The sequence below is a fragment of the Apium graveolens genome, chromosome 5, assembly GCF_009905375.1.
Source record: "Apium graveolens cultivar Ventura chromosome 5, ASM990537v1, whole genome shotgun sequence".
NCBI lineage: Eukaryota > Viridiplantae > Streptophyta > Magnoliopsida > Apiales > Apiaceae > Apium > Apium graveolens.
This window is the reverse complement of record NC_133651.1, coordinates 88818055-88837179: the sequence shown is the minus strand read 5'-3', so window position 1 is coordinate 88837179 and position 19125 is coordinate 88818055. Positions and strand designations below refer to the sequence as shown.

Sequence of the window (19125 nt, the reverse complement as noted above, 5' to 3'; positions counted from 1 at the left end):
ACCTCCAATAACTCCAAACTACCGTTCTTCATCCTAACGGCATATTCATCCACAAAATCACGTGCATCAACCACAAATGCCTCCTTTCACCATTGAGTCAACCGATCCTTGCTTTCACAATCCTTCGGCCTATTTTAAAGAATATCACGAGTATCATCCAAAATTTTTCACATGGTCGATCAACCATCAAACCATTGAAACTATTGCAATGATCCCGTTCATCTTCCACCTCGATTCCAAACGAACTAATCCACGGTACAATTCAACCGCCATACCGCACGTAACTTTGTCAGCAAATCCATCAATGTACTCTACCATACCAATTAAACCTCGAACGTTCCTCCAACCCAATTCATCATGAACCTCGAACCTCGGCTCTTGGTACCACTTATTAGGAGGAAATACACACACATATTCGAGATTTATTTCTACCAATACAGAGTACGTACACAAACACACAACAATATATTTGACGTGGAAAACCCATGTCCCAACTTATATTATTAATCAAAATAATTATCAATAATACATCAATACATAACACCTCAATGGTGTCCCAAACTAATACTTGAGCCAACCAATGCTCAAGCATCTCCCCCACACCATACCTAAGACGACTGCATCTCTTAAGCATACATCAAAATAATAACATGACTATGTATATATAGCCATCACAAACTTAGCCAACAAGACATACCTAATCTGATTAGAATAATAATTGTTTGTCCATACAATTATTACCCATTCCCATTATGATAATAATTGTCAACATATACAATTATTACTCAATCCCATTATGATAATAATTGTCAACAAATACAATTATTACCCAATCCAATTATGTCTTGTATCACCAAGCCCATATCACATATTGGGTTTAACCACAACAATCCTCCCCTTCAACCCAATACTCCACATCAGGTTAAATGGTAACCATCAATACTGCAATGGCCGTTCGCCGATACGTCCCCTCGAACAAGAATCTATTCATCTCGTTCTTCCAACTTTTGTGAATCACTGAGGCCCATATAATGACCTGCAATAACTTCAAACTACCGCTCTTCATCCTAACGGCATATCTATCCACAAAATCACGTGCATCAACCACGAGTGCCTCCTTTCACCATTGAGTCACTCGATCCTTACTTTCACAATCCTTCGGCCTATTTTGAAGAACATTAGAAGTATCATCCAAAAAATTTCACATGGTCGATCAACCATCAAACCATTGAAACTATTGCAATGATCCCGTTCATCTTCCACCTCGAGTCCAAACGAATTGATCCACAGTGCAAGTCAACCGCCATACCGCACGTAACTTTGTCAGCAAATCCATCAACATACTCCACCATACCAATTGAACCTCAAATGTTCCTCCAACCCAATTCATCACAAACCTCGAACCTCGGCTCTTGATACCACTTGTTTGGAGGAAACACCCACACATATTCGAGATTCAATTCTACCAATACAGAGTACGCACACAAACACACAACAATATATTTGACGTGGAAAATCCACGTCCCAACTTGTATTATTAATCAAAACAATTATCAATAATACATCAATGCATAAAACCTCAATGGTGTCCCAAACTAATACTTGAGCCAACCAATGCTCAAGGATCTCCCACACACGATACCTAACACGACTACATCTCTTAAGCATACATCAAAATAATAACATGACTATGTATATATAGCCATCACAAACTTAGCCAACAAGACATACTTAATCTAATTAGAATAATAATTGTCTGCCCATACAATTATTACTCATTCCAATTATGATAATAATTGTCGACACATAATTTTTTTATTCAATCCCATTATGATAATAATTGTCAACAAATACAATTATTACCCAATCCAATTATGTCTTGCATCACCAAGCCCATATCACATATTGGGTTTAACCCCATCAATCCTCCACTTCAACCCAATACTCAACATCAGGTTAAATGGTAACCATCAAAACATCAACGCCCGTTCGCCGATACCTCCCCTCGAATAAGAATCCCTTAATCTCGTTCTTCCAACTTTTGAGAATCACTAAGGCCCGTATAGTGACCTCCAATAACTCCAAACTACCGTTCTTCATCCTAACGACATATTCATCCACAAAATCACGTGCATCAACCACAAATGCCTCCTTTCACCATTGAGTCAACCGATCTTGCTTTCACAATCCTTCAGCCTGTTTTAAAGAATATCACGAGTATCATCCAAAAAATTTCAACTGGTCGATCAACCATCAAACCATTGAAACTATTGCAATGATCCCGTTCATCTTCCACCTCGATTCCAAACGAACTGATCCACGGTGCAAGTCAACCGCCACACCGCACGTAACTTTGTCAGCAAAGCCATCAATGTACTCCACTATACCAATTAAACCTCGAACGTTCCTCCAACCCAATTCATCACGAACCTCGAACCTCGGCTCTGGATACCACTTATTAAGAGCAAACACAAACACATATTCGAGATTCAATTCTACCAATACATAGTACGCACACAAACACACAACAATATATTTGACGTGGAAAAGCCATGTCCCAACTTGTATTATTAATCAAAACAATTATCAATAATACATCAATACATAACACCTCAATGGTGTCCCAAACTAATACTTGAGCCAATGAATGCTTAAGCATCTTCCACACACGATACTTAAGACGGCTACATCTCTTAAGCATACATCAAAATAATAACATGACTATGTATATATAGTCATCACAAACTTAGCCAACATGACATACCTAATCTGATTACAATAATAATTGTCTGCCCGTACAATTATTACTTATTCTCATTATGATAATAATTGTCAACACATACAATTATTACTCAATCTCATTATAAAAATTATTGTCAACAAATATAATTATTATCCAATCTAATTATATCTTGTATCACCAAACTCATATCACGTATTGGGTTTAACCCCAACAATATTAGGCAATGATGTGTACAACTTCATTAGTACCATGATGCATTACTCACCCAATAAAGAACCCGCCACTCCCAACACCAGCATCCACCCTCTTTTTCTGTGTTTTTACCTTTTCATACCCGTTCAAAATTGAGCTTAAATATATTAAGTTAGGTATATTGCTTTTTAGGATATTAGAAATACCGTCAAATCTACTAATTTTAAATAGCAGTTATATAAGTTATAGAATTTTAACTCAGAAAGAAAATATTAAAAGTTAAATATCTGATTTATGCATTAAAAAAATAAAATATGATAAATTGTAATATGGAAATTACGTGAGGAAACATTTGGTTAATGAATAAAGATCGAGGAGGTACCCTTTTAAAGACACTGATACCTCATTATGGATTAATTTCATTTTTAGGTACTTGAAATCCCCATAAATTGGTCCCAAAGTATTTAACGATTGTTCTCCAAACATCATATCACACCTATTCCGAGTAAACTTCTTATAAACATGGTTGCAAGATATATCCGATCCAATTTTAAATATTAACTTTTTTACCATTTTGATATAAAATTTCTGTGCAAGACTAAAAAAATTACTTTTGGTGTCATAACAAATATTATACCAAATTTGTTTGTCATATAAAATTTTGAGAGTTTTTATATATTATCATAATCGTCTTATACTTCTATAATCGTCTTATACTCCTTTAAGAAACATATTTGTTGCAAGTGTCTCCCACCAATTTATTGCTATTTATTTTATTTTTGTAATTTAATAATAAAATAATTTATATAGTAGAAAAATGATGTAAAATTTGATGCCGATGGGTTTGGAGTAGAATTTGTGAATTGAGTACTAGTTTTGACGGTATTTTGGTGTAAAGTGTAATTGGATGCTCTCCCGGCTGAAAAGGAATGTTCACCCAATTTGCTCTCCCTACTCGCCGTTTCTCAACCGAATGCGCCCACAGATGGTGCTTTTATAGAAGCATGGAAGAAGATTGCTCCCAACATTGATTCACCAAAAGCACCCCTTTCTTTTATTAAGCCTCGCCCTCCAACCCCTTCTTCTATTCCTTCTAAATTGACCCTCAATTTTGTTCTTCCTTATTCCTCTGAGCTTGCTAGTAAAGAGGTACTTTTTTCTTCTTCTTTTTTCAGTTATGGAATGTATGGGTTGTTTTGTGTTTTTTGATATGGGTTTTTGGTTTTATTATGTGGGGTTGTGTTAGTTTTGTTGAAATGTGGTTTAAATTGTTGGATTGGTTTGGTAGTTGTGCTTTCGGGTCTTGAAATAGTTGGTTTGCTTGGGTCTCTTATTTGATAATTGGTAAAGAGGTCTGTTAATTTGGTATGTTCTATATTTGTATGTATAAAAAAACAAACTCTTTTGGAAATGACCGACTTCTATTGAAAATGAAAAGGGCCAGCGTTTTTCAATCCAGGCCACGTATAAGCTGTAGATTGAAAATATATCTGCGGAATTGCGATTCATTATTAAAGACTCTGCCTATTTAGGTTGGTAGAGCTTAAGACTTTAAATTTTAACCTTGTCGATATTGGTCATGTGTTTTATTAGTGTTGTTGCATTGTTAAAGCCAGAGGTCTTTTAGGGAACATTTCTCTACTAAGTAGACGGAAGATCTGTGTACATTGCACTGCACCCATACCATGTTATACAATCGGAATACATGATACACTTGGTAGGTTTTGTTAGAGGTTTCAATTCATTAACTGTTCTTACCAGATTACTGATAGCAGCTATACATTTAGGTAGCGACACACGCTTGTAAACATGCTTTAACTAAGATGTTTACTTCTGTTTCACACACTTCTCCTTGTGCATCTTTTTCTCACATTGCACCAGAAGATTCCCCAGCAAGTACAATAGGAGTCCATCTAGAAATGCAGCCAATCCAATATCAAGTCGTGTAGCAGGGCTTACTCTAAGTTACATAGGATACTTATGCGCAACACCAATACATTGTTCATAAACTTTGCAAATCCGATTACACTTCATAGGATAATTTGTTGCTCCCTGCATTGATCATTGTCAATATGTTGACAGAGAGAAGCATATTGAAATAATCTAAAGACTAAGAGTCATATTTTAATGTATCTCCAAGTTAGCAATGCCTTTTTACCCCTAATTATTTGGGTGATGCTGATCCAGGAATAAAAATAAAAATTATACTTTGTTCTATTTTATTGTTTAGAAATATAGTGTATTATAAGATTATTGTAGTAAAATATAAAATGGACTTGTTCCTTAATCCTTAAGATTTTACTTTTTTGTTTAATATTTAGGATTTGATCATAGAAATTAGTATTTTCTTCAATATGGGTTGCTAACCAAACAAATCCTTCTCCTCCGGTTTAGAAATTGTAGGAGTAGTGAGTGGTTACTACGTGGTTGCGTGACCTTAGGGAAGTGGATTTTCTGCATACATCCAAACTTGTCTTTATATTGTTGTTGTTCCATATATCCTTCATTTTGATTGTAGTCACGCGTCACTGGGGACATATATGATTTGTCCTGGACATGTAAACTTAGCAGTTTAGCAAAAAGTGAGTAGCAAAAAAAAATCTGATAAATTAAAAACGAGACTATTCAGTTCATTTTTCTGTATTGGTGCAATGCAGCGATGCTTCCTACTTATTCTAGTGCTTCATATAGCATGTATGCTCCCTAATCATGGGTTATACAAATTAAGATTTAATTGATGATTCATATTATATAATTGCCACTTCCTCTTTTATGTGGTTTCCACTTGCAAATGATATACCATGTGCTTTTCCTCTGCCATGATGGTTTGTTTGTGGCTTTATAGGTTGATATGGTTATAGTTCCAGCAACAACTGGACAGATGGGTATCCTTCCTGGACATGTGCCAACAATTGCAGAGCTGAAACCCAGTCTCATGTCAGTACACGAAGGAAATGATGTGAAAAAGTTTTTGTCAGCAGTGGCTTTGCATTTGTCCATGCAAATTCCTATGCTGATATAGTTGCTGTTGAGGCTGTTCCACTGGATCAGATCGACTCAAATCAGGTCCACAAAGGGCTCACAGAGTTCACCCAGAAGCTGAGCTCAGCCTTGACCGACTTGGAAAAACCTGAAGCCCAAATTGGAGTGGATGTGCATAGTGCTCTCAATTCTGCCCTTTCAGAATAGTGTGGCAAGTCCTCTATGTTGCTTTGGTTATATAATTGTATCACTTATGGCTCTTTTGAAATCCCTTCATGGCATTAGATTGTTTGATGCAGAGTCTTGTTTACATGCTATTTTAGTTTTTACGATAACTGTGGAAATATAAATCAGCCTCCTAAGGAGGTTCTTCTCTTAGATTGTTCTTTTGCAATTATAGCAAGCTGAAAGTTTGGTCCAAATATATAAAGCATTTAGTTTGAAATGATTTACAATGTCCATCCATGTTACTTTCATTCTTATGAATATGGTTTGCAGCTCAGATACATGTAAATTCTAGTAGTGTGGTGATTTTGCTCATTTAATTTGGTCAGAAAATGTATATTCCGGTGCTCAATACACTGGAAAGCAGGGATACTCGGGTCAGGTGAAGAATCGCGTATGCGGTGCGCGACGCGTGCGGCGGTGCGCCGGGGTGCGTACGCGGTGCGCCATGTGGCGTGTCGGCGAATTTCAGAGACTCGATACGGGGGGTGCGGGAGGGGTAGTATTTGTAATTTCACATCAACTAAAACACAAACAAAAAACTAACGGGTCGACGAACACTTCGGCACCAACGTTCAGAATCCGGCCAACTTCTTCTCTTCTCGTAACTCGTAAGTCTTCTCTTCCTTTTCTCTGTTTGTTCAAGTCTTCTCTGCCCTTTCTTCCCTTTCATCTCTGCTAATCCGATGTAGTATGTCCGTGTATATTTGTGTGTAACTTACACTGTATATACGTGTGTATATGTTAATTGGGCCTGGGCTTTTAATTTTGTGGGCTAGTACAAGTCTCACAGTCTCACAGTCATGTACTCAGTCCATTTTTAGTTTTGTTGTTTAATGATTATTTTTGTGAGCTATAATATACATGTATTGATGTATGTATATATATTTGGCTGTATACTCGATATATGCTCAACAATTGTTTGGTTAAGTTGTGAGATCAGCTTTATATACGTGCACAGCAATGAAGGGTTAATCTCTCTTCAAGTGGCATGTACACAGCAAATACATTAAGCCATGCATGAAGGTTTTTGCTTTTTCTGTAGTTTGTGTTTCTGTTTGAAGGGTCCTTGCACTTAAGACGTAGTTCACTTCAGATTGCTGTGGTACTTGTTCTTGGGTTTTTGTGTTCCATAGCAAGCTTGTCGGGGCTTGTCCTGCCCCTGTGGGAAGCTGCACATATACTGGACCCTTTGGGGCATTTGTTATGAACATAAAGATGATACCTCTACTTTTGGTTCATTTGCAGTACATGTTTTTACATCCAGCTTATTTGACTAGCAAAAATTTTGAAATAGTATTTTCAATCTCACTTTTCTTAGTTACAGAAAACCAAAAAGTATGTAAATGTTTTTGGACCTTTTAACTTAAGGCTCTGTGCAGGAGGACTTCTGGCAATAATGACTGCTGTAAAACTTAAAAAATCTTTACAAGTCCTACAAATTTGGTTCTAAAACCAATCTTCAATTTATAAATTTTTTCCACGTGTCCCCCTATAATTGAATCCATCATAAAGTTCACTCATAACATTTTAAGTTCTCAACCACCTCTGCTATCAAAATAATAATAATAATAATATATTATAGCTCATCGTTTTGGTATATATATTTATTAGTATTTGTTTAGAGAGTCCAATCTAAGCAACCGATTTAGCACCGCAGCTTCCGGAACAGCGACAACACCGCATGGGCTGCGCTGTGTTCCCAATAATTGGCTCTGCAGTTCATAACTTGTCTTTATTTCTTTGTCTCCTCCCTCACGAACGGCACAACTGTCTACATTATATGGTCATATACTATTGGACGGTCCAAATGGTTGATAGAAATGTGAATCGGAAAATGATAGGTATGAAAATGATTTGTCCTAACAATTAAGTCCGCAGTGATCTAGAGAAGCAAGTCAGAAATGGTTTATCGAGCCAATGAATAGTACTAAGGTTCCGATTCTCGTTAATCACTTAGATTACAGGTAGAAACATAAAGATTGAAAAGAAATTACATGATTATAATTTGATATCAGTATCTAAGTCGTGCTAAGTGGTGAGGAAACAGTTAACAAATATTAAGGTCCAAGGCATCTTTGGTTATACTAACTGCATGCTGTTCCCAAACAGATTTTGATTTTCCACCGGCCATAGCCTAGGGAACTGTGATATCTCTGACAGTTCTCATACTATTATGTGTGTGTCCATGTAGAGTATCATTAAGATTCTGAAATCTGTAAAACCGCTTCTTCTTCAATTGTTAGCTGCCACGTATTGCATGCATATGCTTCAAACAATCAAAACTGTGAAATTTGTTCTGGGACCAAACTGCAAAATGCACACAAAAGTAAAAAAAAAAAAAAAAAACAGGTTAAAATGTGTAATTAGATTCATTGTATACTATACCCTAGGACTCAGCCCCTTGGTTCCTCCACCAACCAGTACATTAAGATTCAGAAGGACCACTTTAGGTGGCCTTTTACCAATCACACCCATGATGATGATGATGATGATGATGCAGTTCATCATCATACTCCAACACACCACTGATACAAACATACATACAATATATAAACTATAATGATACAAAAATCTTTCTTCTTTTCTTTTTTTACTTTGATATGTGAGTATATTTTTCCAATACAAATTGTTGACGGAGGAATTTGGGAACAACAAAACTTGAGGTTAGTAGCCGGAAACAAGATCTGTGATGGTGGTTCTTTATCGGAAACGTGAGCAGTAGTCGGTGGATCCGATAAACAGTATTCGTCGGAAAAGATGAACAGTATTTGGTGGTGGTGATTATTGGGGGCTGAGATTGCTTAGGGTTAGTGGTGGCTCCTTTGCGCTCTCGCTTCTGACCCCTTACAATGTGCCTACGTACCCCTATTTATAGGGGATCAAGCCCACGTAGTTCTTGGGGAACAAGAAACCTAATGGGCTTAGATTTCTTATCCCGAGGCCCAATAGGAAACCTACTGGAAACCGTCTTCTACTAGCTTTAGGAATGTCCGCCGATGAGGCCCAACCACAAAGGCCCAAGGCTCGTCCGCGGCTTCGAGACTTCACGGATAAGGCATCTCCCTGGCCAAGGATAACCCTCCGCTACCAGCTGTTTCTCTAGTCCGTGGACGCAGGTATAGCCGTGGTTCACCCCAAATGTTGGACGCATCCTTGTCCCCCGATAAGGAGCCCCTACCAGATTGCAGGACAAGTGATCCCAAGCTTTTGGGTGCAAAGTGCAGGATACTCCGAAGTCTCCCAACGAGGACACCCGTTGACTACAGAGACAGAGCTCCCAAAGCACACACCAGATTTCACCCCACATCTCCAATGAGGACACCCATTGACTACAGGAGGAGGCCTTCAGTCCAGGCATACCCCTGGAGGTCTCTGACCACGGACACCGCCTTTCCTGTAGATATGCTACAGGAAGGAGTTCCTCAATAGAGTACCTGCATCAAGTAGGTTAGTAATAATAATCTCCATCTTCCTTGAGCCTTCTAGAGAATCCACCTAATAAGCACATAAAAGCCATACTTATGTCCAAGTAGAAATTCAAGGCGCGCCCTAACATCTCTGTATGTTGGCGCCGCCCTGTATCACCAGCTTTTGGTTTCTCATACCATTTTACATCATAAGGCGCGCCCTAAACTATTCATCTTTGGGGCTGACTTTAATTCTGCCCAAGCCACAGTATGGACATGTCGAAGTAATCATGTCCAAATGATCCACCCAAGGAGCCTTCCTTACCTAGGGCGCGCCCTAAGGCTCACTATAGGACAGACTCCAATTAAGCCACTCATCTATCCTTTTTCAACGATTGGACGCGCCTCGTCATGTTCAAAGGCGCGCCTTTAAGGCAAAACGGTCACGGGCCACTCAACTGTTTAACCAATGCAGCGCGTTCTTAGGGCGTGCCATCTGTTTATGGAAAGTTAATCTTATCTTTTCCTAGTTTTTAGGCGTTTCTCCTTCAATTTTACCTATTTTATCAATCTTAATCTGAATATTGTTTATACCAACATTTGGGCATAACAACTACCCCCCAAATTCCATATGTCATTTGAGAATGGGATTGGAATTTCTCTTTATCTTTAACAAAATCTGTATAAACAATTCCCTAGTACTACTTACTAGGGCGCGCCCTCAACAGGGCTTGATCTGTTCAGAGTTCCCATTTTCGCGCATCCCAAATATCACACTTATGAGGCGCGCCTTAAAAAGGGTGTGCATTCCTAAAGTTTCGGATTTTGCATTCAGGATTACTGAGTTAATTTATACGAGGCGCGTCTTCAAGAGGGCGCGTCCTTCAATTTGAATTATTTTTAAAACGGTTCCCCTGTTTATTCGGAAATCGTGCCTGACGTGATTGGTGTGATTTATTTTAACAGCTGTCAATTTCACCTATAAATACAAGTCACCGTCAGTCATTTTCATTTTTACTTTCACTTTCCCCTTCCTTTTCATTTTCTCTTTCTTCACCAAAGACTTCAACTCCGGCGACGAACTCTTGCTCAGAATCGGCCTTCTCCGTCACCATATTCTCGATTTCTTCCAGTCAACGTCCTCTCCATTTGAAAAGGTATGTAAATCTTCTTTCTTCTCGGGATTTCATCACACAAATAATACTGCATGCTACATTGTCTCTTCAACTTCCTTAATTGTTCTTGATGACAAACACAAAACGATGTATGTATCTGTGTATGTATATCTTACTTTCAAATTTTGTTGCTCTAGATCTGAAATCATGGGGTCTAGCTTTTAATTTTATGTTTCTAGGAACCCCAACCGTTTTAAAATTAAAAATATACGTCCCATGATAAGGCGCGCCTCTTTATCGATACGAGGCGCATTCCTTTTACTTTAAGCCACGCCAATGTCATCCAATCTTCCAGTCTTTTATAGATTTTAGGACAGAATAGGGCGCGCCTTCATAGTGTATGACTCACCTCACCCTTCCTTTAAGTCTATCCCTACCTTTTCTGTTTCCTTCATATTTTTGTATCTCGTTCTTTCGTATTGGGCGCGCCCTCAACATTTTTGGTTTTCTTGGCAGCTGGAAGACGAGGGCGCGTCTTCTCCTTTTCACCCTTTCAAGGATTTCCTTACCAACTTGGGAATCTATTCTCCTCCAAACGCTTACTTGGACCCCCGGCTTCCAAACGCTCACCATACTCCCGAATTCCTGAACCGGGTGGCGCGCCTTCTTCAAGACTCCAAAAAGGGTTCCTTAATGGCAGATTTTTCAGATAGCTCGTCCACGGACAACATTCCCTTATCTCGTAGACACGGAAAACAAAAATTAGTCCAAAAAGAGAGGTCTCCAGCCCCAACTAGTATAGAGCTAGACGATGATGATTGGTTTGAGAGCTTAAATGCCGACAGGTATAGGGGTGTTGAAAGGGGGGTTAATGTAGACGCTGGGCCTTCCAAGGTTTTTTACAAGGCTATTTCCCCAAGTCTATCTCCTCAGCGACCAAAGGGCGCGCCTACCTCTCCTACTCACGAGGGCGCGCCTGAAGCAAATGTATCACCACTCCGTGATGAATAAAACTTCTTTGATGAAGACTCCTTTCAATTTTCCACCTCTCCTGAGCCTTCTCCAATTCCCTTCCAACATTGGGAAGTTTCTGACAGCGAATTGGATTTTGATTGGGACGAATTCGAATCGTGTAATGAAGCTGTGAAGAAACGTTTCAGGAAGGAACATGGGAAGCTTTTATGCGTGGGCCTGTCTTCGGCTTGTTCAGACGAACAACTAGGATGGCTCATGGAGTTTTATGACATGGAAGGCATATGGGCGCGCCCTTTGAGTATGATGCGGCCCCATATCTTCAATTATGAGAGAAACTTTAAAATTCCCAGAATGGTGACCAGCCCCAAGCTGGTGTCTTTAGGTATAGGCGCGCCATTACATCCCTTCCTTAGAAAAGTGATAGAATTCTACGACGTAGCTCCACTCCAACTTTCTCCCAACAGCTACAAGTTCGTCCTGGCTTTGTTCATCCTCTATACGGACTTGGGTTTTTCCCAACCGTCCATGGCCGAAGTTGCTTATTTTTTCAATTTAAGAAAGTCTGACCACGGGTACTATTATTTGGTAGTGGATAAGCAGCATAACAAGAAGGGTTTCTCCTCTGGCAAGCTTAGCCATGAGAAAGATTGGAAAGAGAACCTTTTTTACCTGTATGACGTTCCTAGGATAAGAATAAGATTTAACAAGTCACCAAGAACGCGCCTTTGTATCTTTTCCCTTATGTTATTTTTACATTTTTTCTTTCTTTTCTCATTCTTATACTTTTCCAGACAGACCATCTTCAAAACTCCTTAAAGGCGAGCCCAAAAAACGAGCTGAAGCCCTCCTTAGAGTGGCTTCTGACAGGTGGAACTTAAAATCCTTAGTTACTCGATCCAACTTGATGCGAGTAGGGATTCTTTCTAACCAAGTAGGAGTGAAGTGCAAATACGTAAAATTTAGGAAAGGTGCTCCTGTTTCCCGTGTTATCGACTTAGGTAGCGAAGAAGCTGAAGAAGAAGAAGAAGAAGAAGAAGAAGAAACAGAGGACGGTTCTTTACAAGGCCCGGATCCTTCAGTTAACTACCCGTAGGATATAAAGGCGCGCCCTTATCCTATGGGCGCGTCCTTTTCTTCTGTCATCTTTAATAATCACACTAGATGTAAATTTTTTTTTATTTAAGCTCCACCTTCCAGGGCGCGCCCTTTGCATCTTAGGCATAACATTTTATACATGTTTGTCAATATTATTATTATTATATTTAACTGCCATGCTTAACTAATATGTCCCATGTTTTGTGCAGAAATGGCCCCTCCAAGAATCCCTAAATCCTTTGGGACGCGCCCTGGTGATAAGCCTAGGCCGAAGTCGAAGAAAGATGTTCCTGCAGCACAGACATCCGTCCCCACTTCAGCTCCCATTCCTCAAACAACACCTGTTCAAAAACAGCCCGTAATTGACCTTACAGAAAAACAGGGCGCGCCCAAGAAACATAGAACAGAGGGCGCGCCTTCTGGTTCTTCTACTGCTTTCAGCGCTCTTGGCCCCATGGGTGCCCTTCATGTTTCAGATGAAGAAGTGGAACAGTGGCAGGCTATGGATTTGGGAGATGCTGCCCGTGCTTCTATAAAAGCTTCTTGCCAACTGTTCATCCACTCCACCCAAGTGGTGGACAAATTACTTGAGGAGAAGGCGCGCCTAGAGAGGCTGCAGGGTGATAACAACATTCTGAAGAATACCCTCACAGACAAAGACTTCTTGCATGCCAAAGACATCAAAGCTAAGGATTCTGAGATCTCTTTCCTCAAGCATGAGGTGGCCAATCTCACTTCTCAATTAGAGATTGCCAACAAAAAGGCTACCTCTCTCCATACTGAGCTTGTTGGTGCCAACTTGAGGATAGAGTACTCGAAGAGCAACAGAAAACAGGCTGGCCTGATGAGAAGAGGGAAATGACTGATGAAGCATTTGCCAATGGTTTTCATTTTTACAGGGTGGGCTTTGTGGCCAATGATCCTGACTATTCCTTTGAGAAATTTGGGGAGGAGACTGTTGCTGAGATGGTGGAATTCAAAAAAGAACATGCTGCTGAAATCAAGGCAAGGAGGATAGAGCTTGGATTAGAAGAAGAAGAAGAAGAGAGAGAGGGCGCGCCTCAAGAGGAATTCTCCAAGGACGCGCCTGAAGTTGATCCAACTGTCCCCCTCCAATCTATTCCTCCAACAGACCAGTCCCAAGGCGCGCCTTAATCATTCATAGTCTTTAAATTTCAGATACTTATGAGGAGCCAGCCCTCTTTTGATGCTGTGCAAAGTTGTATGACTTGTTTTGTTGCTACTTTTCCTTTTTGCATCGTGACTTTCTGCATGGCTTAATATCTTTTTTATAAAAACTTTGTTAAGGCACTTGTATTTTTCACTTGGCCTTTTTACGTTCCCATGGATTTTGTGACTATAGGGTGCGCCTTATTTCTTGAATTTGCAAATAACACCTATTTGTAATCCCTTTGCGATATTTTACTCAAGTATTAGTCCACGGGCGCGCCTTAACCTAGGAAGCTTAGCTTATTTTGATGGCCATGAACACTTATTCCTTTCACCCTCGTACACTGTATTTAATCTTGATTATGAATTAACAATTACTAAACAGGGCGCGCCTCGGATGTTTTTCAAATGAGTAATTTCATGTTAGGCAGATAAAACAATTTGAAGTAACTTTTCCTTTTGATTGATAATGCGCTCTAGTGTTCAAATTACACCGGTCCCATGGCTACTATGCTCTATGGGGAAGTTATTTGAAAAGAAACAATTTCTTCCTTCTGCTAGTTCCAGGGTTCGCAGTCACATGTACTACCCCCTAGGCTAGAAGGAATTTATTTGCTACTAGCCTATTACATGAGAATCAAATAAGAAAACAAGGGGGCACAGCCACACCCTACTGATAATACTTTCGTAGATGTTCTGCATTCCATGCTCGAGGAATAAGTTTACCATCCAGGTCTTCTAGGCGATAGGTTCCCTTCCAGAGTATAGCTTTGACCTTGTACGGTCCTTCCCAATTAGCCCCAAGCACCCCGTGTTGAGCTATCTTAGTATTAGGCATAACCTTTCGCAACACAAGATCCCCAACCTTGAATGGTACAGATTTAACCCTTTTATTGAAATGCCTTGCGACCCTCTGCTGGTATGCAGCAAGCTTTAATTGAGAGTTCGTTCTGGCTTCATCTAGCAAATCCAAGTGAAGCCTCTGGTTAACTTCTGCATCTTCCTCAAGAAAGACATCTCTCCGGAGGGATCCAGCTCCTACCTCCACGGGAACCATGGCCTCATATCCATAAGTTAGTAGAAATGGGGTTTCCCCTGTAGTCGTTCTAGGAGTCGTATTGTAAGACCAGAGGATCATGGGCATTTCTTCTGGCCAGTCTCCCTTCTTTTCTTCCAACTTAGCCTTCAAGGTATGCTTTATGATTTTGTTTATGGCTTCTGTCTGACCATTACTCTGCGGATGATAAACCGCAGCGAAGTCTTTTTTAATCTTTAGGTCTTCACAGAGCTTCCTTAACTCCTTACTATCAAATTGTTTCCCATTGTCTGAAATGAGCTTGTAAGGAATACCAAACCTGCATACTATGGAGTTGAACACAAAATCCCTTATCTTTTTTGCTGTGATCGTGGCTAATGGCATGGCCTCTGCCCATTTGGTGAAGTAGTCCACAGCCACCACAGCGTATTTCACACCCCCCTTTGCTTTGGGTAACTCTCCAATGAGATCAATCCCCCACATGGCAAAAGGCCAGGGACTTGTTAATGAGGTAATGGTGGTTGTCGGGATGTTGGAATAGTTGGCAAACCGTTGGCAGCGATCACAGGCCCGGACAAAATTGAAAGCATCTTCCCTCATAGTCGGCCAGTAGTACCCTTGTCTGAGCACTTTAAATGCTAAGGAACCACCCCCCGAGTGATTGCCACAAATCCCTTCATGCACCTCTCTGAGAATATAATTTCCTTCTTCCCTGTCCACACAACGTAACAGTGGCTGGTTAAATCCTCTCTTGTATAGTACCCCGTCATACTCGACATACTTTGCAGCTTGGTACCGAAGACGTCGAGCCTGTAGTTTATCCTCCGGTACAACCCCTGATTGAATATAGTTATGGATGGGGGTCATCCAGCTTTCTTTTGGGATTTCTTGCATTTGACACACCTCCACCTCTGGGATACTTGGAACTTCCTGGATTCCCAAGGGGATTTGTCCAAGTTGGACGCTGTCCATCTGCGACCCCATCTTGGCCAAAGCGTCCGCATTACTATTCTCTTCTCGTGGCACGCTTTCCAGTCTAGCACTTGAAAATTTTCCCAGTAGGCGTCTTGCACATCTCATATACAGCTCTGTCCGCGGTCCTCGGGCTTGGAATCCTCCGTTGACTTGATTGACAACTAATTCGGAATCACTTCGAACTATCAAATTCACGGCCCCTACCTCCAGAGCTAACTTCAGACCGTTAATCAAGGCTTCATACTCAGCATCATTGTTGGTAGCATAAAATTTGAGATGAATAGCACTCATCAAGCGGTGCCCCTCTGGAGTGATCAGGATTATCCCGGCACCGGACCCGCTGTTGTTTACGGCCCCGTCCACATGTAATGTCCACCACGGGTGGGGGAGTTCCTGCTTCTTTTCGTCCTGATGACTTTCTTGCGAGGTTGGTTCTGCCGGTACTATGGCCTTATCATCAATTTCTTCATCGAACTCAAGTATGAAATCGGCCAGCGCTTGTCCTTTGATTGCCGTGCGTGGACAATATTCCAAATCGAATTGCCCTAGCTCTATGGCCCATTTTAACATTCTTCCCGACGATTCGGGTTTATGTAGAATTTACCGGAGCAGATAAGCGGTGCGAACTTCTATTCGGTGAGCCTGAAAATACGGTCTTAGCTTTCGTGCCGCAAGAATAAGAGCGTACACTAATTTTTCCATGTTGGTATATCTGGTTTCTGCATCCAACAACCTTTTGCTTATATAGTATACAGGCCACTGGTAGCTTGCTTCTTCCTTTACCAAGACGGCACTGACGGAATATTCTGACACCGCCAAATATAGAATTAATGTTTCTCCGTCTTCTGGCTTGGTCAACATCGGCGGATTTCCCAGTTGTTCTTTGATTTTCAGAAAAGCTTCTTCACAATTAGGGGTCCACAGAAAATCCTTCCCTCTCCCTTTGATTGCTTTGAAGAATTCTTTGCACCTATCTGACGACTTCGACACAAATCAATTCAGGGCCGCAATCCTTCCTGTTAGACTATGTACCTGTTTGACACTGGTGGGGGATTTCATGTCTAGCAGAGCTTTTATTTTTGCCGGGTTGGCCTCAATCCCCCGATTATTGACCATGAATCCCAAGAATTTTCCCGATTCTACGCCGAACACGCATTTCTGCGGGTTTAGTTTCATCCTATATTTTCTTAGGATATGGAACATTTCAGTTAAGTCGGCGACGTGGTCTTCCGCCCTTTTCGATTTTACGAGCATGTCATCCACATACACTTCCATAGTCTTCCCAATCTGCTTCTTGAACATTTTGTTTACCAACCTTTGGTAAGTGGCACCGGCGTTGATCAGACCAAATGGCATTCCAATATAGCAGTAGAGCCCTCTATTAGTGATGAAAGAGGTGTGCTCCTGGTCAGGCTCATACATAAGGATCTGGTTATACCCGGAATATGCGTCCATGAAGCTGAGCAGGGCATGCCCCGCCGTGGCGTCGACCAACTGATCAATTCTTGGTAGGGGAAAACTATCTTTTGGGCATGCTTTATTTAGGTCGGTGAAGTCCACGCACGTTCTCCATTTGCCGTTGGGCTTTTTTACCAATACCGGATTTGCTAGCCATTCTGGGTAAAAAGATTCTCGAATTAGTCCGACGTCTAGGAGCCTTTCTACTTCCTCTGCTAGGGCTATAGCTCTTTCTCCACTTACGGCCCTTCGTTTTTGTCGAACCCCTTTATGCTTGGGGTCGATATTCAATCGATGGCACATTATTTCTGGATCAATCCCCACCATATCAGAATGGCTCCATGCAAATACATCAAGGTTTTCTAACAGAAATATTGACAGACCTTCCTTTAACCTTGGTGTCAATTGGGACCCTATTCTCAGAACCTTACTCGGGTCTTTTTCATTAACGGGGATCTCGATCGTATCTTCTGCTGGCCCCATCTTTTCCGTCGGTATTGGTATCCGGGGATCCAAGTCAAGGGGATTATAGTTCTCCTGATCTTGTAGAGAGGGTGCATTCCCTTCAGGAGGTGTGCCTTGCGTAGTAGAGTTATCAATTTTTTCAGTATATTTTGCGGGCGGGGGTGCTTCTGCAAGAGGAATGACGTCACCCTGTTCGAGGCTTTGCAAGACACCGAATCTTCCTTCTAAACGTTCCCCATGGAAATCTGCTTGGACTATGGTATACATCGCCTCCTCTTCTTCTTCCAACATCTCAATTCTGATTGTGTCTTCCAGGTACAACATTGTCGAGGGCAACTCAGAGGGATGTTCTTCTTCTTGCTCAACATAATAGTGGACTCGGATTTCCTCGGTTGGTTGCTCAATGCTTTTCTCTCGATCCACGTCCGGAGTATCATCGGCGTGGGAGTCTTTTTTGAACCCTTTCATTGCTTGCCTGTAGCACTCCCGTGAATCATATTGGGAACCCCTGATACTTCCCACTCCATTTGGCGTTGGAAATTTGATTGTTAGGTGATGAATTGAAGTGATGACTCTCATCTCCCGTAGAAAAGGTCGTCCCAATAACACGTTGTGGGATGATTCCTGATTCAGAACTTTAAATTCGAGCATCTTTGTTACCGATAGTGGGCTTTCCCCTAGTGTGCATGGGAGCCGAATTGACCCCATGACTCTAACTCCTGCACCTGAAAAACCATAGACCCACGAGTCTTCCCCCGACATATCCTGATCAGGCAGTCCCATCTTCTTGAAGGTGCTGTAATAGAGGATGTTTGCGGAGCTTCCATTGTCCACGAAGGCTCTATGGACATTCTTTGTACCGATTTGGATGGAAATAACCAACGCATCATTGTGTGGGTGATGTACCCATCGGGCATCTGTTTCTCTGAAAGTGATATCCATGGACTCCCCTTTAAATACTTTGGGTGGCCGGGTTTCCACCCTATGAATATCTGTGAGAGGCCTAAACCGGGCTTCCCTAGCGTATTTTGCCAAGGCTCGGTTGCTGCATTCCATTCCGGGATCTCCCCCGTAGATTGTTCGGATACTGCCATCTCTGATAAATTTATTTTCCTCCGGGGTATCATTGTTTGTCCCGCCCTCTTTCAGTGTGGCCATCCCTGTCTGTCATGGGTGCTTTTCCAGGCGCCTGAGCCGCTCGGCTGTGGCGAAGACCTCTCCTGCCCTTGCGTCGTTCCACGGTGCTTAACCTTGAATCGAAACCATTCAAAGCATCGCCCATGC

General features: G+C 41.2%; 2 protein-coding genes and 1 pseudogene across 2 annotated transcripts; 2 read left to right on the top strand and 1 right to left on the bottom strand.

Moving 5' to 3' along the window:
- Window positions 1–3506: 3506 nt before the first annotated feature.
- LOC141724246 (ATP synthase subunit delta', mitochondrial-like) lies at window positions 3507–6362 on the top strand (annotated as a pseudogene).
- A 223-nt stretch (window positions 6363–6585) lies between these two features.
- Window positions 6586–13991, top strand: LOC141724245 (uncharacterized). The gene is made up of 2 exons (XM_074526313.1): window positions 6586–6753; window positions 12947–13991. Exons 1-2 carry the CDS (start codon window positions 6591–6593, stop codon window positions 13597–13599), a joined length of 816 nt encoding a protein of 271 aa, XP_074382414.1. The 5' UTR covers window positions 6586–6590; the 3' UTR covers window positions 13600–13991.
- Window positions 13992–16518: 2527 nt separating this feature from the next.
- On the bottom strand, window positions 16519–18897 carry LOC141660252 (uncharacterized). Its single transcript, XM_074467220.1, has 2 exons — window positions 16951–18897; window positions 16519–16899 (listed from the first exon to the last, which is right to left on the bottom strand). The coding sequence occupies exons 1-2, from the start codon at window positions 18895–18897 to the stop codon at window positions 16519–16521; spliced, it is 2328 nt and encodes a 775-aa protein (XP_074323321.1).
- Window positions 18898–19125: the final 228 nt, after the last annotated feature.

Coding starts and splice junctions, on each gene's coding strand:
- LOC141660252 (XM_074467220.1), bottom strand. CDS start 18,897: ATGGAATGCAGCAACCGAGCCTTGGCAAAATACGCTAGGGAAGCCCGG. Junction 16,900..16,950: donor CCCCCACCAGTGTCAAACAG/GTACATAGTCTA, acceptor TTTGTGTCGAAG/TCGTCAGATAGGTGCAAAGA.
- LOC141724245 (XM_074526313.1), top strand. CDS start 6,591: ATGTGGCGTGTCGGCGAATTTCAGAGACTCGATACGGGGGGTGCGGGA. Junction 6,754..12,946: donor TTCTTCTCTTCTCGTAACTC/GTAAGTCTTCTC, acceptor TGTTTTGTGCAG/AAATGGCCCCTCCAAGAATC.